Source organism: Penicillium paradoxum (genome assembly GCF_028828445.1).
Source record: "Penicillium paradoxum strain IBT 22861 chromosome Unknown utg000007l_segment0_segment0, whole genome shotgun sequence".
Taxonomy (NCBI): Eukaryota; Fungi; Ascomycota; class Eurotiomycetes; order Eurotiales; family Aspergillaceae; genus Penicillium; species Penicillium paradoxum.
Window position 1 is genome coordinate 6,212,845 of NW_026643185.1, and position 27,895 is coordinate 6,240,739.

General features: G+C 43.2%; 7 protein-coding genes across 7 annotated transcripts; 4 read left to right on the forward strand and 3 right to left on the reverse strand.

Moving 5' to 3' along the window:
* Positions 1–56: 56 nt before the first annotated feature.
* On the forward strand, positions 57–748 carry N7457_009772 (zinc finger CCCH domain-containing protein; the record flags this gene model as incomplete). Its single annotated transcript, XM_057180815.1, has 2 exons — positions 57–357; positions 420–748. 2 exons carry the CDS (start codon positions 57–59, stop codon positions 746–748), a joined length of 630 nt encoding a protein of 209 aa, XP_057029201.1.
* A 642-nt stretch (positions 749–1,390) lies between these two features.
* N7457_009773 (uncharacterized protein) lies at positions 1,391–1,753 on the reverse strand (the record flags this gene model as incomplete). Its single annotated transcript, XM_057180816.1, has 1 exon — positions 1,391–1,753. The coding sequence occupies one exon, from the start codon at positions 1,751–1,753 to the stop codon at positions 1,391–1,393; it is 363 nt and encodes a 120-aa protein (XP_057029202.1).
* A 2,000-nt stretch (positions 1,754–3,753) lies between these two features.
* N7457_009774 (non-structural maintenance of chromosomes element 1 family protein) lies at positions 3,754–4,859 on the forward strand (the record flags this gene model as incomplete). Its single annotated transcript, XM_057180817.1, has 3 exons — positions 3,754–3,865; positions 3,935–4,551; positions 4,602–4,859. The coding sequence occupies 3 exons, from the start codon at positions 3,754–3,756 to the stop codon at positions 4,857–4,859; spliced, it is 987 nt and encodes a 328-aa protein (XP_057029203.1).
* Positions 4,860–6,091: 1,232 nt separating this feature from the next.
* On the forward strand, positions 6,092–9,470 carry treA (alpha,alpha-trehalase treA; the record flags this gene model as incomplete). The annotated part of the gene is made up of 4 exons (XM_057180818.1): positions 6,092–6,103; positions 6,153–7,865; positions 7,916–8,203; positions 8,259–9,470. The coding sequence occupies 4 exons, from the start codon at positions 6,092–6,094 to the stop codon at positions 9,468–9,470; spliced, it is 3,225 nt and encodes a 1,074-aa protein (XP_057029204.1).
* Positions 9,471–9,666: 196 nt separating this feature from the next.
* cat1 (catalase catB) lies at positions 9,667–12,123 on the reverse strand (the record flags this gene model as incomplete). Its single annotated transcript, XM_057180819.1, has 6 exons — positions 9,667–10,586; positions 10,642–10,816; positions 10,864–11,028; positions 11,081–11,496; positions 11,547–11,772; positions 11,827–12,123. The coding sequence occupies 6 exons, from the start codon at positions 12,121–12,123 to the stop codon at positions 9,667–9,669; spliced, it is 2,199 nt and encodes a 732-aa protein (XP_057029205.1).
* Positions 12,124–12,673: 550 nt separating this feature from the next.
* N7457_009777 (uncharacterized protein) lies at positions 12,674–13,045 on the forward strand (the record flags this gene model as incomplete). Its single annotated transcript, XM_057180820.1, has 2 exons — positions 12,674–12,747; positions 12,775–13,045. The coding sequence occupies 2 exons, from the start codon at positions 12,674–12,676 to the stop codon at positions 13,043–13,045; spliced, it is 345 nt and encodes a 114-aa protein (XP_057029206.1).
* Positions 13,046–13,694: 649 nt separating this feature from the next.
* N7457_009778 (GNAT family N-acetyltransferase) lies at positions 13,695–14,379 on the reverse strand (the record flags this gene model as incomplete). The annotated part of the gene is made up of 2 exons (XM_057180821.1): positions 13,695–13,906; positions 13,986–14,379. 2 exons carry the CDS (start codon positions 14,377–14,379, stop codon positions 13,695–13,697), a joined length of 606 nt encoding a protein of 201 aa, XP_057029207.1.
* Positions 14,380–27,895: the final 13,516 nt, after the last annotated feature.

The window sequence follows — 27,895 nt, forward strand, 5'->3', positions numbered from 1 at the left end:
ACGCGTCTCTCCCCACAACTTCACCAGACCACACCGAAGCTTGACAATCATCCATCATGGCCAACTACCTCGCATCCATTTTCGGTACCGAGCAGGACAAGGTCAATTGCTCGTTCTACTACAAGATCGGCGCATGCCGACACGGTGATCGTTGCTCCCGCAAGCATGTGAAGCCTTCGTACTCGCAGACTATCCTTATGCCGAACATGTACCAGAATCCGGCCTACGACCCCAAGAACAAGATGAACCCCAGTCAGATGCAGAACCATTTCGACGCGTTCTACGAGGACGTATGGTGTGAGCTGTGCAAGTTCGGTGAACTCGAGGAGTTGGTCATCTGCGACAACAACAATGACCGTAAGTAATTGCTCTACTTGAAATATCCAATTCCCTACTGACATCTGGTTTCGCGACAATAGACCTCATCGGTAACGTCTATGGCCGATTCAAATACGAAGAAGATGCGCAGTCAGCATGCGACGAGCTCAATTCCCGCTGGTATGCAGCACGCCCGATTTATTGCGAATTATCACCCGTCACGGATTTCCGAGAAGCTTGTTGTCGTCTCAATAGCGGCGAAGGATGTGTACGAGGGGGATTCTGCAATTTCATTCACCGGAAAGATCCTTCGGCCGATGTCGACCGCGAGTTGCGTCTCAGCACCAAGAAGTGGCTCAAGGAACGTGGCAGAGATCCTCGCAGTGCCAGCCGAAGCCCCAGCCCCGAGCCCACCCGGCGCAGATACTAGCGGTGTGCTGCGGCTCTTGACCTTTCTTCATTGTTGTTATCTTCTATTCAATTCTTTGGCGTTTGGCGATATCAGTCGGTGGTTCGATTCCTTTCCTTTGCGCAGCGGCGCGTCTAGGTATGGGGTTTCGGTCTTTACTTTTCTTGATTGGCATTTGCGTTTCATGATATCAGACTTGCGCGATCAGTAACTCACAGCCAAACTGAATGAACAAATCTTCTTTTGATTTTTCCTCGCGTAGATGAACATCAATCCTGCATGTTGATCAATCATGTGAGGTTTCCCCAGGTTTCCAAGGGGTTCGCGGTTATTCTATTTCACTATGGCTCGGTAGCTTTGTATATGAAGACTTTGCTCAAATCTTTAAATCCGTTAGACTTCTGGACGATTCGAATCATACAAATGTATGCATTTTATCATTGACCTTGTACGTAAATTGTTTGTTAGATCGATTTCTATATTTTGCAACTGCATTTAATGGAGTATTACCGTGGTAGATTCAGACCAGACTAGATGCCCAGTGATAACTGACGATATTAAACGAGACTATCTGCATCTATCAAAAGGGATATGTTTCGAAAAAAATGAAGAACGACCTCATGGGTGATACAGGTTGGCTTTTGCTGCAAGGTTCGACCACGCTCAATGACGGTTTGCCTCATCCAGTGTTGGTAACTCGAAAATGAGGTGAGTAGGATTAAGTTCACGTGGTGCATTATTTCCTGAGACGGCTGCAGCCCCATGAGCCGGGGTGCTTCCCTCAACCTCCACAGCTTGCGGCTTCTCCCAACCAGAGTGACATGACTGGTCCTTCTGGTCTGTGACATTCCTAGCATCATTTGACTGAGCCTGTTGGTGTTTCTTCCTCTTCAGAATTAGGAACATGGCACCGGCTACAATACCACCGGCGCCTGCAACACTTCCAACAACAGCACCCGCAATCGTGCCCGGAGAGGTAGATGAGCTACCCGAGACTGGTGGCACGGAAGTCGTGATTTCAGTCATAGCATTCGTCTGCGACGCCTCGGGGACTAGCTTCGATACCGCGGTTGATATATTGAATGAAGCTGAGTACGTGCTCAGGGTATCATCGTCTATCTCTGTGAGATGTTGACTGACCGTGAGTATTGTCCCGTTCACAGGTTTGTCCCATGTTGACACCGTATAAATGGTTGTCACACGGGGGTTCGAATCGCAGGCGTAATGAGCCCAATCATGACCTTCTCAGATCAACGTCCTACACTCTGGTGCGGTAGCTTCGGTGCAAAAGACAGCAAAGGCCGTGTTACCTGAAGCCAATGATGGTGTCGCAGAGACTTGGGTTCTATTATAACAAGTGGCTTGAAAGTTGTAACAATCACCGTCGAGGCAACATCCCGCCATACCAGGGAAAGCGGTGTTGGACAAATGATAGCCGCAACTGTAACCCTCATCACACCCATATGGGAGCACAGCATCGGGAGCGACTATCAACCGTGTCAAAAGCCAGCCTTTTGTCAATCCGTCAACTGGATACATGTCATGCTACTTTCCCATTATACTTACTAGTATCTTCATCAGGGCGAAGCCATCCGCATGCATCTGGGCTATCGATCATGGTCGTATGTGAAAATGGATGATTACGCCGATATAACTGCATCTTGGGAGTGGGCTGTGGTGGCTCGGAGGTGGCATGGTGCTTGCCTGTAGCTTCAAGGCTGGAGAATGTGATTGCATCGACCGATGGGAGTATCGAGAGAACAGATAGCGTGATAGGCCGAGACTTCACCTTCATCTTTTCTGTCTTCTCGTGTCAAGGTTGAGAAATGGCTGTGCTCCTGACGTTTCAAATGAGCGCTGCAAGGCCTATACATAATGCTACGCGGTACATCCCACGGGGCCAGGAGAAGAGCTCATGTACATACGGTTTAGACCTGTTCCTGAATACCTCCGCTTTATTGAATTACGCGTATATTTTCATCAGGCTCACATAGCCGTAGTCTAGGTATGTTATATACATACTTCTCCCCTGAAAATGGCCTAGGGATGTTCGATTTTGTCCAATAGTGTTGAAGATGCGGTTAAGGGCTTACTTTTTGCTAGATGGTCTGCAAACAACTCGGCTTAACTATATATGGAGGGCCGTTCTATGTGTTAATCACCAACATCTCATCCTTGGAACACGCGAACGCTAGATTATATCATCATCTCTAATCTGTATCCAGCGCTTCATAACCATAGACTATGCGATTTACGGATTATTGCACCGTCATAATCATAGCTATCTATTTAAGAATCATAATATTGATCATCTAGGCTCCAATTATCAGCAGGACCTTTCGCATTCATCGGAAATTCTTCTACTAGAGAAATCGTTCTAGATTTATCGCAAGCTATATCGGGATAGGAATATCATTAAAATGCTGGAAAAACATTGGAAGCTAACGTCCAGACTATGACTTGAGCTAAATTGTATAAAGACTTCGATGTACTGCTTATTCCCCTTGCCTCGCTTTCAAGGCTCAAGCGAGCTTGTCGGCCAGAGTGGTCATGATGTTTTTATGCATAATCTATATGTATGTGTGTGTCAACAGCCCACTATGAGAGAAAGATATAGATAGAAACCTTCTGATTCTTCATTACTGGCAGAATGTAGGTTTGATATATCTACTCCATATATGTGGGTAGGTTGATGGGTGATTATCAGTATTATCAGTGTGAAAAACACAGCAAAGTACCACTAGGCCACAACAAAAACCAAGGTTCCTGTTTATAGCCATGTAGGGAGCTTATATACTGCGCTGACAGTGATATTGTGCCTGAGGCACATGTATATGGATGCCTTAGACCCGCCCAAAGTCAATTTACTAAGCATCCTTATCGGGAGTTCTTATCTTTCTTCCATCGGCAGCCACGCGAGCGCGTCGGATCGCGCTTAAAGCCAATGCTCTGTTGGCACAAAGAGTTCCGAATTGACTAATTTCGCAAACTCTGCTGTCTTGAGATTTTAAATCAACGTCGTAAATATGTCTGAATACAACGACAGCAACCGCGCCTTTCTCCAGGCGTTCATGGCCCGCTCATCTATGACTTTTGAAGATGCACAACCCATCCTGGCTGCGATATTGACAGTATCTGGTACTTGGATCTTACCTGGGCCCCGCATTGTGAACGGCAACAATTGCTAACGCTGGAACTACTGAGCAGAGGAACAAACGGTGGATCCCGAAGATATTACCGAAGATCGGTTCTTGGACTATGTGTCGGCGGCTAATACTGCGGTTTCACCGTTCGACCTAGAGATCAGAAGCTCTTTGCCTCAAGCCCCACAGCCAATCCAGACAGATGACACACAGCCAGCACCAGCGCGAGTTTATGCGCTTGTCAACACTACAAGTGATGCTCTGACGCAACTTGCGACGACTTATTCCCCAGACGAGATCGCCTTCGTCAAGCGGTTGCTCGACTATATGTTCGACACAAATAACACCCGGTTATTTGAAGGCATGGCGGCCTCACAGATGCAAGCAGTTGGACTACACAAAGCTCCATCGAGCGGTCGGCTGTCCACCAGTAACGACTCAACACAGACCCAAACCGCAGCGGTCCAGTCATTACGCATGACTCAAGCAGAAACGCTGATTATCCGCTTGATCGAAGAGGGCTGGCTCCAGAAGAGCCGAAGTGGATATCTTAGTCTCACACCACGAGCGCTGATGGAGTTGCGGGGCTGGCTGGTCCTGACGTATAACGACGAGAATTACGATGGCCGAGTCATGGAGCGTATCAAATTTTGTGCTGCCTGCCAAGAGATTATCACTGTGGTAAGTATCAATCTCAAATCGTATCAAACATGCCTAACCGAGATATCCAGGGCCAACGCTGTGGTGACCATGATTGCAACGGTCGACTTCATAACCACTGCATGCGCAACTTCTTCCGTATGCAGCAAGCAGAGAAGTGCCCAGTATGCAAAGAAGAATGGCCCGGTGATATGTTTGTGGGCGAGAAAGCGATCACTGTAAACGCAAGGTCGAGCAACGCTGTCCCACAGCGAAGCCAGATTTCGTCGGCTGCTCCTAGTGAGCTTCGCGAAGATTCCGGCGACGGAAACAACGCCACTGAAGGCTGAACCTGAGGCTCAATCAGGCAAAGCACACAAAGCCCGTCTAGACCTTTGCCAACCATCTTGAGCGAAGCGTTGGCTTCGACGCGTGTTCGTGTCATGCAAATCCAAATCCATGTGGATGGTCACGAATGAATGACATGTCAGAGCATTGGCAGCAGGAACTGCTACCAGCGTGCTTGAAGTAACATCCCAAGCAATCGCTCGTATTGTGCCCCAGTCGCACCCAGAGCCACTCAAACCCCCTACCTGATAAGTATCTTTAGGTGTAGACACTGGGGATCATGCGAACTTGTAGGAAAGATCGATCAGATGTGAGAGTGGATGATGAAATGGAATGAACTAGCTTAACCCGGAAAGTTGATAAAACACTCGAATTTGTTCCAGTATGGTCATACTGCTCAGATGTAAAATCTACATATATCTACTCCGTACAAGGGAAAGAATCCATGGGGATTCTGTGGGTGAAGTGGACACGTGAGGCATCCTCCATCTTCCAAACCGTCATTGCATCCTCCCCAAGAACTACATTCCTTTAACACTTACTCCTTTAACCTGCTTTTAACGTCGCTCGATGAAATTAAAACCTACATTCGGAAAGTTTACTCACCTTTCAACATGGTTGGATCTTTAGAACCAAAAAGAAGTCGCGCCAAACCTTCTCTTGCACTCGATGACGACGATCTGGGGAGATTCGGTCTCAAGCCGGGTAGGTCTTGGCCGTGGAGGATGCCGACGGAAACTCTCGGTCTTCACATCCAATGCCAGCCAGTCCTTGCTGTATGAATGCCCCCGCATTTCCGGCTTTTCCGTTACTGTCCCCATAATGTACGCCACCAGCCTCGTACGACATTTATCAGGTCAACGCCTTGGCTGACGGGTGACCTCTGTGGACTTCCAACGTTGGCAGAGGTCATATAACCCACTGAGAACGGCCCTCTGACCAGCCGGCCACTCAACTTGACTCTCATGATACCCCACAATTTGCCATGCGTTCATAGATGGTCTGGGCGAGTTTGAATTACTACATGTATGTACGTACCTGGATCATCTTGTCACTTGCTAAGTTGGGAAAGTGCTCTTAAATCGCCGTCTTTCCTGGAAACCCATCTTCCTTCCTCCACGATCGCTCGTCCTTCCCCTGCGAAAGGTGACATTCGTATTTCTTTGTTCTACTTGCTACTAAACGGAATTATCCAAGTATTTGAACTGGTTGATCAGGCTGGCAAAACTGCAATATGCAGTTAAAGGTGAGTTGGCGTATGTACACTTTAGCCGACCGTCTAACGCTATGCTTAGTCCCTCACATGCGCGGTCTTGCCGCTGCTTTTGAACCTTGCCAGTGGCGCTCCCAACAATCGTATCATCAGAAGTCTCAGAGCACATACTGGTCCTAGCTCTGCAGCCAATTTCAGCAACAATGTGTACCAAACTGGCTTTGACAACGTGACCTGGGACGAAGATAATTGGCTTCTAAGCACAACCATATTAGAACAGGGTCGCTTTGAATCCCGAGGATCTGTCGCGAACGGATATTTGGGTATCAATGTTGCCAGTGTTGGTCCTTTCTTTGAAATTGATAGTCCCGATGATATCAACGGCTGGCCGCTTTTCTCTACCCGCCAGACCTTTGCAACGGTCAGCGGGTTCTTCGATTCGCAGCCGACCACAAATGGCAGCAACTTTCCCTGGCTGTCCCAGTACGGCGGCGACAGTGTGATCAGTGGTGTGCCTCATTGGGCGGGTATTATCTTGGATCTTGGGGATGGTACTTATCTGGACGCAAAGGTAGATAACGAGACCATCTCCAATTTCCGAACAACATACGACTTCAAAGCAGGAATCTTGGCCTGGTCTTATAAATGGACGCCTGGGGGGAACAAGGGATCTTACCAGATCACCTACCGTCTTCTTGCACACAAGCTGTACATCAACCAGGCCGTGGTAGATATGGAGATTGTTCCCTCCAAAGAAGCAAAGGCGAGCATCGTCAATGTGCTTGATGGAGCCTCTGCGGTTCGCACAGACTTCGTGGAGACTGGCCAAGAGAATGGTGCGATATTCTCGGCAGTGAGGCCGAATGGTATTGGTAATGTTACGGCCTATGTTTACGCGAACGTCACTGGGTCATCTAATGTCGATATTTCCTCGCGCAAGATTGTCTCCAACAAGCCATATGTCCATTCTAATAAATCCTCCATTGCGCAAGCTATGGATGTGACTTTCAAGCCCGGTCAGGTTGTTCACGTCACCAAATATGTCGGGGTAGCTTCTACGGATGCTTTTGATGATCCAAAACAAACAGCCAAGAAGGCTGTTTCCACCGCCATGAAAAATGGCTATGCCCAGTCTGTGAGAACCCATATCATGGAATGGGCCAGTGTTATGCCTGAAGGCTCTGTTGATCACTACGCTTTCCCGAACGGAACCTTGCCCGCAGATACCACTATCATCGATACTGCAGTGAACTCTGTGGTTAACACTTATTATCTGCTGCAGAATACCGTTGGGAAAAATGCCATCAACAACACTTCAGGAGCACCGGTCAATGTGGACAGTATCTCAGTTGGTGGCTTGACATCTGACTCCTATGGTGGTCAAGTATTCTGGGATGCCGATGTGTGGATGCAACCAGGTCTTGTTGCCTCTCACCCAGAAGCGTCTCAGCGGTTCACCAACTTCCGTGTGGGCCAATATGCCCAAGCACAGGAAAACGTTAAGACTGCGTACTCTGGATCTCAGAATCAGACACATTTCAGTTCGTCGGCTGCAATTTATCCCTGGACTAGTGGCCGTTTTGGAAACTGCACAGCCACCGGCGCTTGCTGGGATTACCAGTATCACTTGAATGGAGATATTGGAATCTCCCTAGTCAACCAATGGGTAACAAGTGGCAATACAAAACTCTTCAAGGAGAAGCATTTCCCAATCTATGATTCCGCGGCTACACTCTTTTCGAATCTGCTAGTTCGGAATGGCTCACATTGGACATTGACTAACATGACAGACCCTGTAAGTTTGATGTCTCAATATTCGAAGTATAAAACACTGACAACACATAGGACGAGTATGCCAACAACGTTGATGCAGGTGGCTTCACAATGCCGCTGATTGCTGATACACTCCAACATGCAAACACCTTCCGTAAAGACTTTGGATTGGAAGAGAATGCGACCTGGGATCAAATGGCTGATAACGTCTTAATCCTGCGCGAAAACGATGTGACTCTCGAGTTCACTACAATGAATGGAAGCGCTGTAGTCAAGCAAGCTGATGTGGTTATGGTCACTTTTCCCCTGGGTTATACAGCGAACTATACCTCCGAAAACTCACTGAATGATTTGGACTATGTGAGTATTTTGTCCCTGTTTAGTTGAATGAAAACCCCAAGCTGAAAAAATCTAGTATGCCGCCAAACAATCCGCTGATGGACCTGCCATGACCTGGGCTATCTTTTCTGTTGTCGCGAATGAGATGGCCCCCTCTGGCTGCTCAGCATACACCTATGCTCAATACTCCTACAAGCCTTATACCCGCGCGCCATTTTTTCAACTATCGGAGCAGATGGTAGACAATGCTACCATCAATGGTGGAACGCACCCAGCGTATCCATTTTTGACTGGTCATGGTGGCGCCAACCAGGTTGCTATATATGGCTATCTTGGCTTGCGGCTGGTACCAGATGACATCCTTCATGTGGATCCGAACTTGCCTCCTCAGATTCCATACTTGAGATATCGCACCTTCTACTGGCGCGGGTGGCCTATTTCAGCATGGTCAAACTACACGCACACGACCATCAGCCATGCCACGGGGTCTGCTCCATTGGATACTGCTGATCAACGATTTGCCAACAAAACAATCACAATTCACTCTGGCCCAGAGGCCGATGCCACTATTTATCGCCTACCTTCCAAAGGCTCCATTGTCATTCCTAACCGACAGATTGGATCCGAGAATACCGTGGAAGGTAATCTCGTGCAGTGCCAGGCTGTCACCTCTTCAAATGCATTTGAGCCTGGCCAATTCCCAATTTCTGCGGTGGATGGCGCAGCATCTACAAAGTGGCAACCCTCATTGGCGGCCGATGTCAGCGCTGTAACAGTGTCTTTCGAAGAGGAGGCCGGTGCTATGGTGTCAGGATTCTACTTTGACTGGGCACAGGCACCTCCTGTCAATGCCACAGTGATTTTCCACAACGTGACGTTGAAGAATCCTTCCAGTGCGCTTTCCGCTCAAAGCCCAGACTACACAGTTGTTCACAGCATGACAAACATCATTCAATCAAATCCCTACGACTCCGATACTACAAATCTCGATGTCATTGCTATCCCCACTGGCAATACAACGAATGTGACTTTGTCATCTCCCGTACGAGCAGCACGCTATGCATCTCTACTTATTGTGGGCAACCAAGCCCTAGACTCCGTTGATGTTGAAGCCAGGAACGGAACTGGTGCGACTGTTGCCGAATGGGCCATTATCGGGCAAGACAAGGAGCGCAGTTCTTCCTCAGCCACTAAACCAAAGAGAAAGATCGACGTGCGTTTTGCAGCGGCCGTATCGGAGACTGATCCTTTCATGAGGCGGCGTCGGCAATTTTTATCTCGGCTTTAAACGCTGATTGAGCTTTTCATGTGTCCTGAGAAACTAAGAAGAATTTTGTGAATATGCACATTACCACCTACCTATTTGGGCAATTCCTAGAACCTTGGGTATAGCACAATTGTAAAGAGAAAGAAGATGAACATAGTCACACGTATTTAAATCTGATATATCCATACAAATAATTACAATCACCAGCATCTCCTCTCTACTGATCCAGGGCAAACCGATCCAAGAACTTGAAGGTCTTCAGTCCCTCTTGGATATCCTTCGCAAAAGCATCTCCCGCAGAGCGAGCAGTATAAACTCCCTCACGGTCCGCAGAGATCTGCCCAGCTTCCAGAGCGGCAGAACCCTTACCCAACGCACCAACAGGCTTTCCAAACCTGAAAGCATCGAGCAAAATATCCAAAGGCCGACCAGCGGGATACAAAGACGACGCACCCGAAGCCTTAGCATTAGGAGCAGCCGTCAAAGACTTCGAACCAAAGAGCCCCTCCGCACCATCAGCAACAACAACAAAGTCAAACTGCACTGCATCAGACGCAGAATAAGTCTGATCAACATCATCCGCCATCCGCTCCGCAACAACAACAACATCAACACCAGCAGAAGACAGAGCAGACTGCAGCTTCGCGCCCTGCGCAATCGAACCCTTGCTATCCACAGACGCAAGAAGAGCAACCTTCAACCCATCCAGCTTAACGAGCTTCTGCCCGAAAGCACCGATGTTCGCGGTCGTGTTGTCGTGGTAGAAAGACGAATCGGGCTTCGGGGCGTCGATGCCGATCGCTTGGGCGACGCGCTTGGCGAGATCGTTGCTGATGCGGTTGAGCTGGATGACTGCGTTGTTGCGCACGATGCTGCTCTTCACGTTTGAGAGCTCGAAGCGCATTGCGTCGACGACGAATTGCTTCTCTGCGTCTACGAGGGAGTTCCAGAATAGGCGGGGCTGGGTCCAGACGTCTTCGAAGGTTGAGCTGACGGTGCGTTGGAGGTTGCCGCTTGCTTTGCGGTCGGGTGCGGTGAAGAAGCCCTTGCCGACGGTTTGGTTGGCTTGCTTGGGCGAGCCGCTGTTTAGGGTGTTTGGGGAGTAGGCGTTGGGGTTGATGGGGATGAACATTTGGCCTGGAGGAGTTAGGAATGAAGGTTTGGTGAGGTTGGGATTCTTGTGGGTACATACCAGCTCCGTCGCGGTTGTTGTTGTGGATTGGGGACCGGGGACGGTTGATGGGCAGTTGCTCGAAGTTGGGACCGCCGTTGCGGTTCAGTTGGGTGTCCAGGTAGGAGAAGAGACGGCCCTGGAGGAGGGGATCCTCGGTGAAGTCAACGCCGCGGACGATGTGGCCCGGTTGGAACTAAGAAATTAGTATCGAGCTGCTGGTAATGATCGGCTGGGACGTACCATGACTTGCTCGGTTTCCGCGAAATAGTTCAATGGGTTTCGGTTCAGCTGCATCTTGCCCAGAATTGTGACAGGCACGAGCTCCTCAGGAACGATCTTGGTAGGATCGAGAAGATCGAATCCGAATCGGAGTTGGTCTTCTTCCTCCATAATTTGAACACCGAGCTAACAACCTATTAGCCAGTGCATCACGGCAACGTTTGGCTGAGTAACATACCTCCCATTCAGGATAACGCTCAGCTTCGATGGACTCGAAAAGATCCTGACGCATGAAGTCTGCATTTTTACCCGCGGTCTGCTGCGCCTCCTCCCAAACAAAGCTGGCTTTGCCCTGCAGGCCCTTCCAGTGGAACTTCACAAGCTTGGTCTTTCCATCGTCAGTAACGAAGCGGAAGGTGTGCACACCGAATCCATCCATATGACGGAACGACCGGGGAATACCGTGACCAGCCATTGCCCAAAGAAGAGTGTGCATTGTACTAGGCTGTTGGCTGAAGAAGTCCCAAGCCGAGTCATGGGCTGTAGCAGCCTGGGGAATCTCATTATCGCCGCGGGGCTTGACAGCGTGGATCAAATCCGGGAAAAGAATTGCATCCTGAATGAAGAAAACGGGAATGTTGTTTCCAACAATATCTAAGCCCGAATTAGCGGCGTTCGTTTTATCAATGGGGGATCGGTCGTACCAAAGTTTCCTTCATCGGTATAGAAGCGGGTGGCAAAGCCGTGGACATCTCGCGCGGTATCGGCGCTTCCACGGCTACCAGCAACGGTGGAGAACCGTGTGAACATCGGGGTTTGTTTGCCTTTGGCGGAAAGGAAAGATGCGGCTGTGATATTGGACCAGTCCCCATAGGAGGTGAATGTTCCGTGGGCGCCGGCGCCTCGAGCGTGAACAGCGCGTTCCGGTACCTGAGAGAAACAGACATGAGTTTGTGAGCTTGGATTGGATCATGGGAAACATACTCGTTCATGATCGAAGCGTTGAATCTTCTGACGGAAAATGAAATCCTCAAGCAGAGTCGCTCCACGCTCTCCTGCGCTGAGACTGTTCTGGTCCTCAATAGGACCGCCAACATCAGAGGTCAGATATACATCTTTGTCCTTGAGATAGAACTGTGAGAGGAATTCTTCCGTGTCACCGGCAGCATCTCCATCCCCTCGGCGTGCGAGGTGAGGATTGTCGCCTGCTTCACCGGTCATATAAGGACAAGCAGCACTGGCAATGCCAGCGAGGCCCGTCACGAGAGCGAGCACATGCATTGCGACGGTTGGAGAGTGTAAATCTTGATGGGAAACTCAACCTCGATTCACTAAGGGGGTTTGGCCAACGGCCCCAGGCTCACTTTATACGATTGTATGAAAGCGAACCCGAAGAGGAAATTAAAACCGTCGACTGGGACTTTGGCAATGAGCCAATGGTAAACTCCGCAAAAGTTCGCAGACCGCATCATACATGTGCATTAGCGATCAGGCACGGGCTAGACATTCGCCAACCAGAAGTCGAATGATTAATTCGGTTCACTGGCCTCGGTCAACAAGTGTGACGAGATCGAATCACCCTGGTCGACGCAGTGGGGCCCCGGCTGAAGTGGATGATCATCTCCACAGCCAAGGGAGCAGACAGAGGCACACCACGCATTGTTTCCCTCCGAAGACCGTTAGCTCGCCCCAATGGAAATGCCGAGTCCAATCTTGGTCCCATAACCGTACCACGTACAGAGTACATCAGGCCATTATAGAGTACAACACAGAGAGAACGAAGATATTCGCTGAGGAACTCGGCGACTCGGGCTTGAGTCGGAATAATCGGATGGAGTCCACCGTGGAGGATGTCTTGGCGTGGATTAAGCGTCAACAGGACGATGGTCGAGGCCACGATGCTTGGTAAGTGGCGGCCAATCCCTGTTCCAGCTACTTGGCGTTTGTTTGGGAGATTGAGAAGCCGCATGACGTAGGGGATAATCCTCGCTCGCCCTCGCGTCCGGAAACATCGTTGTCTCATCTTGGTATCATCTGCGGCCGTCTGGAACCGCAGCGATACACCAGGTATTTGGACATCTTGATGCCCCCTTCGAACAGCCCGTATCTCAATACGCTGGAGCTCGGCACCCGAAATTGGGACCTGAAAAAGCGACAGGGATCAGGCCACGGTGCAGGTTTCCCAAGCCCATCTGCACCTTGATCCCTGCGACGCACATCAATACCATATTTAGAACCGCGCAATTTGGGATCATCTGTGATACAGTGACTGGTGATAGCCAAGACCTTGTGTCGGTCTCCGGGCCATGGCAAGTTAAAATTAGATACATGCCGTCTTGTGAATTGGAGGATATCTGCCCATGTGTCAAAGAACGTCGCTTATTGCTTGAAGTCGCGGGGGGCTGTCGAGGCGGAGATGCTTGGCGAGGGGAAAAGGACTTGGCCGGTACTCGCGATCTTGGCGCATACGGGCTTGACATCTGCAAAGTCGTTGAACTACTATTTCTATTTTTAATGTGATATGTGTGATAGAGGACTCGGCCGGCGAATGCGGAGTACATTTATGCTGCCGAGAGGGGCTGAGATGTCTTGGATCATGGACTTGTGTAGAATTTCGAGCCAGAGCCGTGCTAATCAGGTCAAGACCATATCGGCATTCAATCTAATGCACAATACTCCGTAAAGCACGGAGCTACGGCTAAAGAATCTTCCAGCAATGGCTGCTTGAGGTTTCATTCTGACTGTCGTATACCGCTCGGGGAATACGAGACCGTTCAAAAACGGCTGCAAGACCGATAGACCTCTCGTACCTCGAAACGTAGATTAGACTGTCGGCACTGCCAATCTCTCCGCTAGACTCGAGCCATTGGGGTCACCTCACTTGTCCGCGCGGGGTCACGGCGATCCACAAACCCATATTTCGTATACAGGGGGACACCCGCCTCACTGGCATCGATATACGCTCCAACACCCTCCCGGTCCGCAATGTCACAGCCCCAGCGAACAAGCATAGAGCCTGCACCACGGCAGCGGTAGTCAGGATGCGTACCGAGCATATCAAGGTCTACTCCGTATGAGAGTCAACAAAGGTGTCATACCGCAGGCAGCTCGCCGAAGATTCGACAGAAGTACGGAGTACTCACAATAATGCTTCCGATCCCCCATCACCCGCTTACGCTCACTTTCCAGCGACCCGAAGAATTTCTCGCAATCCGTTTGAGGCATGTCGCCGTGCCAAGGCGGGAACCGAGGCCCGCGCTCGTCAGGCATGGCCAGATCCCACTTCGCGTACGCGGCTATCCGCGAGCGACCTTGAGCATCTTTGGTATTTGGGTCGACGACTTTAAGGTATTTTTGGTACGGCTTGGTGAGCATGTCCGTGCGGTTGGCTTGGGTGAACCATTCGCGTATCCCTGGTGTGTTGGGCATGAGGTGCGTCATGCCAGGGTCGTTGAAGACGGTAAACCATAGCTCTGTGATGGCTGGGAGGTCTTCGATCGTCACGGGCTCGAGGACTAGAGAATTTGGTGTAGACATTTTGGGCTCTTTGGTGGCTTCAGGTAAGAAGTACACAGTATAAAGTCGTTGGTCGCGGGGTTGTCTTCTGCGTGGGTCTAATAGCGGTCAGCCGAGACCTTAACTTGATTCAATCTGAGTCAGACATACAGAGTAGAGATACATAGAATCAGAAGGAGATCTTTGCTGATTGGCTATCTTGTAATATACTTGCAGCGATCAGTTCTAAATATATGCTGCACCCCGTGGAGTTCGAAATTATCCCATTGCGAGAGGCAACAGTGTCGCAGTACTCATTACGGAGTACTCCGTATCGAGAAACAGAGTCAAAGTCGCAGTTTGCTCTTTTAAGTGATCGCGAATGAAGAACTGGGTGGATTATATAGAAACCCCGATCTAGCCCTGAAGGTCTCGGGACAGAAGCTGACTTCACTATAACACCGTAACAACAGCTATCGAGAGAAATTACTGATTCAATTTTGTTACCTCATTCCAACCCCAGAGATGTCATTCAAGTCCCACATTCTATATAATGCGAGGATCAAGTCATATACATTCCAACCAGTCCTTGTTTAGTGACGAAATCTCCGATGACATCGTTTCCGAGGAATGCGGGCATGATCTGCTCTTCAGGGACGAGAAGAAAACGCAACGCCCAGTATTCTGATTTCTCCTATCTAGAAGCAAATCTTCGAGTTCTGCCGAGAGGGAATATCCCTCAAAGAGAGACTAAGTGGGCCAAGCAAAGACATGCACGAGAGAATGAGTCTAATATCAGATAATGGCTCTGAATATAAAGATGGTGGTATTGTCGAGCATCCTTAAGAGGAAAGTGCCAAACAACATTCAAGCCCTGAGTGCTCTAATAATATATAGACCATGGGCTTGTCAAATGTTGCTTTGGTTGCTAAGACTGCTGTTCCAGTGGATGTGCTCGTTGCCTTGAACGTAAGATTGATTCTATACGTCGTGGAGGCAATATTATCCAATGAGAGGGTTATGTCCCGCGAGGCATACTTAGTCGCCCGTAGTTAGGGCTCTACGGGCGACTAAGTATGCCTCGCGGGACATAACCCTCTCATTGGATACTACCCTACCGCCTTTCTCACCGCACTCTCGAAGCCTATATGCTAATTTCAATTTCTCTTTTATTTCTATACCTATACACTCGATAATAGTGTGACTATTCATTGATCTTAAACCGTATGAAGATAAAATTATCTATCTTTTTTTAAATAGGGGTATCTTACACCTCCGGAGGCTAGACGTACCCCGGAGTCTCCGAGTATAGGTAGGTAGTTCTTTTCTTTGCCTTATAGAAGTAAACAAATAAATACATTATAAGAAAGACTACCTCCTAAAAATGTATTTACCTCAAAATAGAGCTAATAGATCTCGAGTTTTTCCCTTATCGGGTTTATACTTTCTACTTACTGACAAAATATTATTAGAGAATAAGAGAGAGGGAGAAGAGAGAGGGAGAGCAGAGGGGGACGATTATAACCGAGAAATAGGTATATACATATAGGGATTTATATAGCGCACATATGGGAATAGCTTTACATTTGAATATTACTACCTTCTCATTAAGCCCTCTATTATAGTAATTTAGGTATTTTAATTAATACTAGTCTAAACTAAGGCATAAACCCTGTAAAATGAGGCATTCTAGCCCTAGAGGGAACCCTGGAAGCTTTCACCTTTAGATGACTAGAATACTGTGTTACGACCCTCTGCTAGGAGAGTGCCTCATAGGCTGGATCCCGCCTGGTCCTGTGACCCAGAACCCGTGACCTAGCAGGGGTAGCATGACCCCCCGCCAGAGACCGCACTAGGGAGACTGAGTCCTGCCGGGTTAGGTGACCTAGTCCCGTGACCCGCTAAAGGTCATCTATATAGAGACTGCTAGGGGAACTTAGCTCTTTAGCGATTAGTTTATGAATATACTAGCACCCTGCTATTCCTTCACTCTAGTTCTATACTACCTGCTAGGACCCGCTAGCACGCCGGTCCTAATATTCTAATCGCTAAATCTTAATTAAACTAGACCGTTGGAATACGTAATATCGACGACTCGATGTACGAGCGACCGCCTAAGGGGAACCTTAGCCCCGATCGCGGAAACGAACGACGTCCTAGGACCCCTATAACCCCTACTAGAAGAGGTAGAGATATAGGGAGTCGACGATAACCCTTAAGGAGGAAACCTACCGGATCCGATAATCCCGACCGAGGTAGATAAGGAGGCGGAACTCTAAGAGTTAGAGACCCTTAAAAGACGTCTAGCTCTAGTAAAGGAGAAAAATAGGATCCGCGCGGAGCTATAGGACGAAGAAGAAAACGTAGTAATCCTATAGGCGAGAATATAAGGATCTAGGATCCGTTAGGGTTCGCTAGGTAGTACTACTAACTAAACTACTTACTAATTACCCGATACTACCCGTATAAACCTAATTATATTATAAGGAAGTGCCGGAGGCTACCTATCCTATTAAAAGAAAGTAAGGGAACTATATATACCCTATAATATAATAACGTATAGAGCCGAGAGTTCGGGCGAATATAATCTCTTTAAGTCGAACTAGGAAGCCTTCTAGAATAGATACCCCGATTAGTTCGCTAGCGACGTATATAAGGTAGACCGAGTAACCGAGTTCCTAGCGCCGAAGGTTAATATAATATAGATAGAATACCGTAGGAATAATCTAGGTACGATATTTACTTAGTTAGTCTTTAAAATATAGGCGCTCGCTTAGGTTACCGACCCTATTAAGATATAATAAGAAGCTAAATACGACTAATAGTAGATAATATAAGCTAAGTATTAAGATATATACTAATATACCTTAAAGCTTACCGGACTCTATAACCGCCTAAAAGATACGCTAACTAGATAGATAAGAATCGACCGTTTAGAGACGGGTATCGTTAAGGAGATATAAGATAAAGTAAAGAGGTTTATAGCCCCCGCTATAGATTAATAGGATAACTAGGTAGCCTTCTATAACTAAATTAAGAAAGTAATACTAGGTAGGATATTATATCTTAGGGAGGCTAAGAAGATAGCGCTAAGAAATATTATAGACTTATAAAGATCTAATAGAAGACCCTTTAAGGGAAATAGCGCTTTCCCCGTATAGTAAGCTATAACTACTACGGAGGGTAGAAAAGCTACTATAGGGTCTAAACGAGACTAGAGCGGAGATAATAAATTCTATAACTTCTATAGTAAGCCGGGCTACTATATAAAGGACTACTATAAGAAAGCTATAGTAAACGCTATAGCCGCGGAAGAGTTAAAAAAATAGATAACCCTATACTATAAACTCCTATAGTATTAGGGATAGTCCTCTTTAGAGAATATAAAGGAGTATACCGAGTACTCGTCTATAACGTACTAATATTAGACGTTAAGACTAGAGCCCTAACGGGGGTAGCTAAGACGCTAATAGATAGTAGCGTAACCTAGAGCTTCGTAAGCTAGAAATAGGTAAAAGAGAACCTAGAAGAGATATATATAATAAGTACCCGCCTAGTAAAAGCTATAGATAGGCGTAAGATCTCTTTATATAGAAGCCGAGAAGTATAGCTTAGTCTAATAGACTAGAATAGAACCCGTAGAGTTATTAAAATAACCTATAAAGCTATAAATATAACGATCTACGATATAATCCTAAGAATAGATTAGCTTAGATTAGTAAATCCGGATATTAACTAGGTAACTAGTAAGTAGGCGTATAGAAATATAGCCCCGCTAGAGGTTAAAACCCTCCCGCTAGAAGACTTTAAAGAAGAAATAAGACTATAAGGTATACTTAGAAAGCTACGCTTAGACGTCGATAAGATTACTAGGGAGTTTATAGTAATACTAAGGGTAATATAAAGCTCGGATAGGACCTCCTATCTAGTATAACCCCTAACTAAACTCCCGCTAGAATATTAAGATCTAGCTATTATAGCGAGTAAAGAAGGTATTATAGCCCTTCTAACCTACGTAGAGTATAACTATATAATCGAGCTAATACTAGGTAAGATACCCTCTTAGAGGCTAGTATACGTACTATCCGCTAAGGAGTTAGAAGTCCTCCGCTAGTATATTAAGGAGAACCTTAAAAAAGGCTAGATCTAATATTTAAAGAGTTAATTAGGTATACCTATCCTCTTTATACCGAAGAAAGATAGTAAGCTTAGACTCTACGTAGACTATAGAGAGTTAAACGCGATTACTATTAAGAACCGCTACCCTCTACTACTAATTAATAAGTCCCTAGTAAGATTATTAGGAGTATAGATCTATACTAAACTAGATCTATAAGATACCTACTATAGGATCTATATAAAATAGAGAGATAAGTAGAAAATAGCGTTTAGATACCGCTATAGATATTTTAAATATATAGTAATACTGTTTAGACTCGCGAATACTCCCGCTACCTTCTAGACGTACGTTAATAGAGCCTTAGTAGGACTTATTAACGTCTACCTAGTAGTATATCTTAATAATATACTAATCTTCTCGAAGGATAAGGAGATCTACGTATACTACGTCTAAGAAATACTAGAACGCCTAATTAAGTAGAGGTTATTTATTAAATCTAGTAAGTATATATTCTACGTAGAGAGAGTTAACTTCTTAGGCTTTATCGTCTCCCGCTACGGAGTTACTATAGACCCTACCTAAGTAGAGACGATAAGCTAGTAGCTAGAGCTAACCTATATCTTCGACGTATAGTAGTTTATAGGCTTTACTAACTTCTACCGATATTTTATTAGGAAATAGTTAATAATTAGCGCCCCCCTTAACGATCTAATTAAGGGGCTAGACGTATAAAAGAAGGGAAGAAATAAGCGCTAGGAAGGGTTTATCTTTATAGAAGAAGCGCGAGAAGCTTTTAAAAGGACTAAGACCGCTTTCTAGACTACGCCGATACTTATATACTTCGACGCTATATTAAAAACTATAATAGAAACGGATATATTAGGAGCCGCTATCTACGTAATTATATTATAGCTCTATAAAGATAGATACTAGTACCCTATCGCCTTCTACTCCTAGAAGATACTAATAGTAAAGAGAAATTACTAGGTCGGCGACTAAGAAATATTAGTAATCTTTATAGGGTTTAAGGAATAGCGCTATTTCCTTAAAGGAAATAAGTACCCGATCGTAATAATAACGGATTATACTAATCTCGTCTAATTTATAACGACTAAGGAGCTTACGAGACGCTAGGTACGCTAGGTAGAATACCTCGTAGGTTTTAACTTCGTTATTATATTCCGCCTAAGGAAAACGAACCCCGTAAACGCTCCTAATAGACGACCTAACTATATAGTAGACGAGCTACCGAACGTTATAAGTCGTAATATCTTTATATAGAGATTTAAGGAGACTATCGGTAAAGGCGCTAGTTACTAAAGGGATCTACGGGATACGATATACCTAGGCGTTATAATAACTATAGTACGCGTAAAGATCTCTACTAAGCCCGCGACGAATAGACTACCGAGTTAAAAAGAGGTACGCGAAGTAGCTAAAGGAGAAACCGTATATACCTACGAGCCGCTAGAAACTATAGTAGAACTTATACTTAAGATATAGGCGAAGAATAAGTTCTATAGGAATACGCTTAGAAGGGTACGGGAAACCGGCGACTTTAAATAACCCCCGAAGATACGATAGAGCGTAAGGAGCTAGAATAGACTACTAAGATATAATAACTACGTCTATATTCCCGAAGGCGAACCCGTAATCTACTAGGAAATTATAAGGATCTACTACGACGATCTATAGGTAGGCTATTATACGAGGAAAAAAACGCTATAGGCTATTAGACGTAAATACTAGTAGAAAACCCTTATTAAGGATATATAGGACTATATCCTTATATACTAGATTTACTAGTCTAATACTATTAAACGCTATAAGCTATATAGACTACTTAAACTATTACTAGTACTAGAGAGACTAGGCTAGTAGATAAGCGTAGACTTTATTATAGGCCTACTACCCTTAAAATAGGAGGGGAAGACCTACGATATAATTATAGTCGTAGTCGATCTATTCTTAAAATATTCCCTCTATATTTCCTATACTAAAGACGTAGACTTACTAGAACTTATAACCTTATTTTATAAAAAGGTTATACCCCTATAGGGAATATTAGAAAACCTCGTTAGTAATAGAGATACTATCTTTATATTAAAATTCTAGAGCTATTTCTATTATCTCCTTACTATAAGACGTAGACTATTAATAGCCTATTATCTATAAACTAATAGGTAGACGGAGAGATAAAACTAGAGTATTAAGTATTACCTACGTAATATAGTAAGCTAGTGCTAGGACGACTAGATAAGATAGATCCCCCTTATATAGATTATTTATAATACTACTACCTATAGCGTACTAAAAATATCCCCGGCCGAAGTATTACTAGGATTCCGACCGGAACTAAGAACGTTAGTACTAGATAGGAAGATAGAAATCTACGATAACGCCGAAAGCCGCGTAAAGGAAATACTAAAGATATAAGAAATATTAAGAAAGCGCCTAGAAGAGTCGAAAACTATAATAAAGCGAGCTTATAATAGGAAATATATAGAGAAGTCTTTTATAATCGGATAATAGGTTATACTAAGAAATAAGTATATTAACTTAGGACGACCGTATAAAAAGCTAGATAACTACTATATAGGACCCTTTACGATAGTAGGTATAGTAGGATAATAGATATACTAGCTAATCCTTATACCGAGATACTATAAGATCTACCCTATATAATATACTTTAATACTAAAGCTATACTACGGAGATCCGCTAAAAGCTTAAAAGCGGCCCGATCCTATATTAGTAGATAACTAATCTAAATAGGAGATCGAGGAGATCCTCGCTAATAACCGTAAGAGCGCCGAATACCTTATTAAATAGAGAGAATATAGGTATAAGAAAAATATTTAGGAGCCGAGAGAAAACGTAGAAGATATACTAATATTCGAGAGCTACTATAATAAGAAGAAAGAACGGCTAAAGCGTATAATACGCCGAGGAAGATCTATAAAGAAGAAGTTAATATAACCTAGGATCTACCGCTAGATACGTTCCGGGAAGGTTAGAAGGACCGGAGTGAGCTTAAGAACGCCGAACCTAATAGCTAACTACCGAACGGACCCTTAGAAAATAACTAGCTATACTAGTATACACTATAGATAGGTTAGGGGAGGATCTAGAACACTAGTAAAGATAAGGAGCGGATAAAAAATATCCTAAAGAGACTATAGATATATAATAAGGATATATAAGAGTTTATCGCCGAAAAATAGGATAAAAAGTAATATAGCTAATACTCTCTAAAGGTATAACGTAATAACTACCTATACTAGACGAGTAACCTCCGAGATACGTCTATATCTTTACCGCTATATACGTAACCTAGCCCGAGGAGGCGCCTAAAGCTAACCTATAACCCGATTTATTAATAAAATCTACGTCGAAGGGGGCGGAGGGGGTAGGGGAGGTAAAGGGGGCGTAGCGCGAGGAAGACTAAAAGGCGTAACTATACCTATATAGATATCTCGAGTTAAAGTGTTCCGTATACCTCGAAACCCTTATATAATTATAAGGAACGATATATTCTACGTAGGGGTAGTACGGGGCGCTAAGATATAAGTATTAACTTAAGCGTCGAGTCTAGAATTAACCTAAGGAACGTTAATAACCGCTAATATAAACGGAGATCTACACTTACTATTATATAAGACTACCGCTTCCTTATATAATAGTTATATTAGGGAGTATTAACGTTAATCCCGCTAGGCGGAGGGATATATATATACCCCGGGTTATATCTAAGACGGTCTATATAACGCCGATACTATATACTTATAGGGTTAGTAGGGGAGACGACGGCCGGAGGGGCGTAATTATTAATAGAGGTATACGTCGTACTCGCGACCGGAGGAAAGGGAGCTACTATAATAAGTCGAAATAACCTATAGTAAGAAAAGCGAGACGATAAAGAGCTATAAGAAGAAAAGCGAAGCGACGAAAAGCTATAAGAAGAAAAAGCGAAAGGACGAGGAAGTGTAGAAAGAAGAAAGCTATAACTCGAAGAGAGATAAGTGAAAAATATATAAAGAACTTAGATTATACGCGACGAAGAGAGATAACGCTTAAAGCTCCGAGTCTATCTACACCTTCCACTATAAAGACAAATTACCCTCTTTTAGATAGCTAGATATATATACTATTTTCGAACCCTCCCTATCTCGACTATAAGAGACCCTCGAACCCCGACCCTTAGCTACGAGGACGTAGCTCTTTAAGGAGGGGGAAAATATTACGACCCTCTGCTAGGAGAGTGCCTTATAGGCTAGATCCCGCCTAGTCCTATAACCTAGAACCTATGACCTAGTAGGGGTAGTATAACCCCCCGCTAGAGACCGCACTAGGGAGACTAAGTCCTACCGGGTTAGGTGACCTAGTCCCGTGACCCGCTAAAGGTCATCTATATAGAGACTACTAGGGGAACTTAGCTCTTTAGCGATTAGTTTATAAATATACTAGCACCCTACTATTCCTTTACTCTAGTTCTATACTACCTACTAGGACCCGCTAGCACGCTGGTCCTAATATACTACTAGGCAATATTATCTAATAAGAGGGTTATATCCCGCGAGGCATACTTAGTCGCCCGTAGTTGGCTGAAATAATGTATTCTATAACTTGCTACTTGACTAGAAAACTGAAAAGAATCGAGATACTGAAATTCAGACCTAAATAGGTCTTTGTACGAAGGTCTATAACTTAGTATGAATGGTTAGTAAAATTATGATCTAGCTAAGAATATGATAGATAAGGTAGGTTCCCTTTCTGCCGCGGATTTCCGTCTTTCTAGAACTAAACTACTTTAGTAACAATAGGCACGGGATAGGATCCCGGTCTTCCTAAATTCTTGATTTGGGTTAAGAATTTTTTTTTTTTTTTTTTTTTTTTTTTTAGTTTAGTCCTCTAATTAATCTAAGGGGTTCTTTAGGAATATAGGAACCTAGATAGTAATAGGGGTTAGACCTAAGGAGGTTAGAGTAGGTTTATATAGGGACGGGTCTTTCTTTAAGTAAGACTCTAGCTTTTCGGATCTTTTCTTCTACTATTCGGTTTCCTAACTCTTATTCCGGAGAATATTAGTTAGTGAGTCTAATAGCTATTTAGTGGTATTAAGTTCACTTCGGGCGGAGTCCCTTTAGGTCCGAGTTTGCTTTAGAGTTTCTCTTAGGAGTTAATATTTTTCTTTCGGAATTAATTCCTATTCTATAGATATCAGTATAGGAGGGATATATTCCGAGGGCTTTATTTAGACCGGGACCTTTAGTTTAGCTTCTTCTAACCTAGTCTTTTTAGGAATAGATCTCGGTTTAGCTTATTCCGGAGAGATTTATCCTAATACTCGTAACTTAGTAGAGACGGGCTCTCTATCTACTAATAATACCCTATCTTTCTTTCTATTAAGGTAACTATTTATTAAGGCAGTACTTATTAACTAGGTGAATAATAATACGAGAGGGATACGTAGTTAGGGCGAAGGGTATTCGATTCTATATTAGTCGTAAGACTAAATCTTACCTTCCCTATCCCTCTAGGTGTCTTCCTTTTATAATTTGGGTTCCCCGCTTCTCGGAACCAGATCATATTAGTTCTATCCCGATATCGTAGGGTATTCGGAGGGGTCTCCTCCGTCTAAGAGAAAGGGAGCCTAAGGCAAAATAATATAATAAAGAAATACCGTAATAACTATCCCCCCTTCTCTATAAAACCCGTCCCGGGGTTTTAGGTTAAATAAAGGGAAGTATAAGTTATAAGATAAGGAGGGTTCCTATCGAGTTTATCCCTTTTTCTATTATTCGGAGCTTCGTTAGTATAGCCGTAGTAGTAGCTAACGGGCGGGATACTAGCGATCTAGTACCGGAACTAGAACTAGTCTAGTGCCTAGGCTACTTACGTTCTAACTTAAAGTCCTTTAATACTACCGAAAGGGAGGTTTTCTCTATCTCCTACCGGTATAATATAATCGCGTCTATCCTTTACGAGCGATATTATATAGATAAGAAGACTTACGATACGGTACGTTTTTAGGCCTTTATCGTAATAGATCCGTACTTATCCCGTATAGGTACCTATTAGTATAATAAGGGATACTTAGGATTTTTCTACTATCCTAAAATTTTTAAAGGTTCTTCTAGATAATAAAATAGAGTTATCGGAGTAGATCTATATAGAAGTCGCTAAGAGTTCGTATAATTTAGCCTAGGCGTTTAACGCGGCGGTTATTAGTTACTATTTATATTAGAATTTAGTAGGTACGAAAAAAATATAAGCTATAAATATTTTATAGCCTTTTCGTCGATAATTCGTCTTCTAATAATAGTCTAGCTATTTTAGGTAAATTATAACGAGTTTATAAACGGTCGTCGGGCTAATATATAGACTATACTTAATAGTCGTAGTTTAACTTTATTAGATCGGGGTAGACTTTTAAGTCTACTTTTTAGGGATATAGAATATACTTATTAGACTATTATAAAATAAAGGTATTTAGAGTCCGTTTCTAATACTTTTATAGCTATATTTAGGGAAGCTATAAGAACGATCCTACTTAATACTTTTAGGATTAACGAATATAGGAGGTTCGTAACTTATTCTCCTCGATAAAAGGGAAGGTACTATATATATAGTTCCTTCCTTATAATAAAGGTAGCCTAGAATAAAAGAGGAATTTATTTTAATTTTCTAACTATAATCCTTCTTTCTTTACGTTATTTCGTTATTATTTACGTATAGTTCCTTATATATTTCGTAGGTAATCCCCTTATATCTTATCGTCTTATCTTCTACGAGTCCTATTTATTTCTATAAGAACCTTCCTTTATTATAACGCGAGGTTATAGTTATAGTCGCGGTCGTAATTATAGTTAGGGTTATAGTATAAATCCTATTAACGACCTATTTATAGACTAGTCTATACCCTCTTCTTCTTCGGCTACTTCTAAGCTAGTATCTAAGGTTTATAACTATTCTAACGTAGATCCGCTATTAACTCCTCCTTATATAGGTCCTATTAGGACTACTTATCGTACTTAAAACTCCGGTTCTTCTACGCGTCTAAAACGAAATTATCCTATCCGATATCGCTTAAATTAGTACGTTATCTATTTATATATAGTTAAGAAGAAGTAGGTTACTAACGAACCCTTTAAGATTAAGTATAAATCCGAGGCTATTAGTTCTATCTCTTACTAATATTATATAGAGAAACGATAGATATATAACTTAGTATAGATTTGTTCGCTTTTCTTATTAGTATTAGACCCTAATTATATAGGTTCCGAGTAGTATTACTAGTAACGCTATAGATCTAATCTTAATTATCGAATAGTCTACCCGATTTTTAAAAAGCTAGAGGATCGCCCCGACTATATAGAATAGGATAAGGTTAATAGGTCTTAGTTTTTCTATAGGCCTACTATCCGGGCTACTATTAAGAGTAGGATCTATAGGTTAATCTCCGACTTTTCGGTGTTAATCTATAGTTATTAAGCTACTTATAGTTTCCCCCTATCTTAAAAGAAGACTCCTATTATAAGTATTATCTTCTCCCTTTTAGGTATATTTCGCTAACGAATCGGTAGGATATCGTTAACGCTTATAAATAGTTCCTTTCTTCTCGAGGTCTAACCTCTTTACCTCGCCTTAGTCTTTTAGCTATACTAGCTAAGCGGAAGACCTACGACGTTTCTATTCGTTACTTTATCCGCTATAGGGATTCGGGATATACCTTATAGAACGCCGCGAAGTATTCGTTTATTAGGGATCTAATAATAGTGATTATTATAAGTAGTTAAGATACTAATATAAGCCCTATACTTTCCCTTAGTATCTAGGCTAGCTTTCTAATCGTATTAGATACGCTATAGGTTCGTTATATATTTAGTATAGTTTCCGGAATTATTCTATTTTCTCGTTTTTAAAGGTTATTTCTTCTATAATATCTTAAAGGTATTTCGATAGTAAAACGGGCTCGTTTTAATCTAGATTTATTATCTTCTTTTTATTAATAGGGTATTAAATTTAACTATATACTTTAAGCTTTCTTCTTCTTTTCCTTAAGTTTTTTAAAGGACTTAATAGCTTCTTTTATATTTCCTATATTTTCTTCTAGGATCTACTAGTTATATTTAGTAGGCTAACCTTTCTATTTTACTAAGAAGTGCCTCTCCTTATTAAATAGTCTCTTATCTTTAATATTTTTAATTTCCTATTTATTAGACTCTTTAAGTTCTAGTATTAGTAAGGTTTCGGACTTTTCTCCTTTCTATAGTTCTAGAAGAGAGATATAAAATACGTTATATATCTTATCGTATTAGTTTAGGAGACTTAATCGGTACGCCTAGGATCTAATAGGGTTTAGGACCTATAACGGTCTAATATATCTTAGGGCTAGTTTCTTAGTGTAGACTTTAAATTTTAGGTTTCTTATTAATAACCCTACTAAGTCGCCTTTTTTAAATACTATAGGTTTATAAATAGAGTTAAATCGTTTCGCGGATAATTCGGAAGCTTTTTACTATCGTTCTATTATATCTTCCCGTAACTTTTTTAGAATCTCGATTCTTTTAGTTACGGCTAGGACCTCCTTTTTATACGTTTTATCCTTAGAACGTATATAAAAGTTAGGCTTATAGCTTATAAGAGCTATAAATAGAGAGTAGCCTATAATTATATTAGGTAAGTTATTATAGGTATATTATACTATTAGTAGTAGTTTTAGCTATATAAATTACTCTATATTAATAAAATATCTAAGATAATATTCTAGCGTTTAATTTATACGCTTAGTTTAACTATCCGTTTAGGGGTAAAACGTAGTAGAAAGGCGTAGTTTTACCTTACTTTTATAGTATAGTTAAGACTAAAATTTACTAGTAAATATAGGGCCTCGATTAGAGATAATACCCTATAGGGGTCTATAGCGAAGTTCTACTTCTATATAAAAAAGCTCTACGAGCTCGGAGGCGTTAATTAATATAGAAACGGTAAAAAATAGAGCCTATTTTATTATCCTATTAATAATAATAAGGATACTATCTACTATATCGTTTTTATAAATTATAGGTAGTAATCCTATAATAAAATCTATCGATAATTTAGCGAAGGGTTAAGTAGGAATTAGTAGTGTTCTAAGTACGCTATATAGCCGATACCTCGAAGCTACGTTTCCTTAATATACTATATATTTAGATACGTATTCCGCGACGTCTTAATATATATTTTACTAGTAGAAATATCTTTATAGTAATATTAATATTCTATATTTACTAAAATATCCCGCTAAGGTATTATTATAATAAAGACTAAGGAGTTTTTTCCTTAAGTTCTCCTCCGCGGGGATATAGAGTCTTTCTTTATACCTTATAATACTATATAGATCGACGCCTTAACCTTTATTACCTAGTTTCGACTAGGAAATAGTAAGTTTTTAGC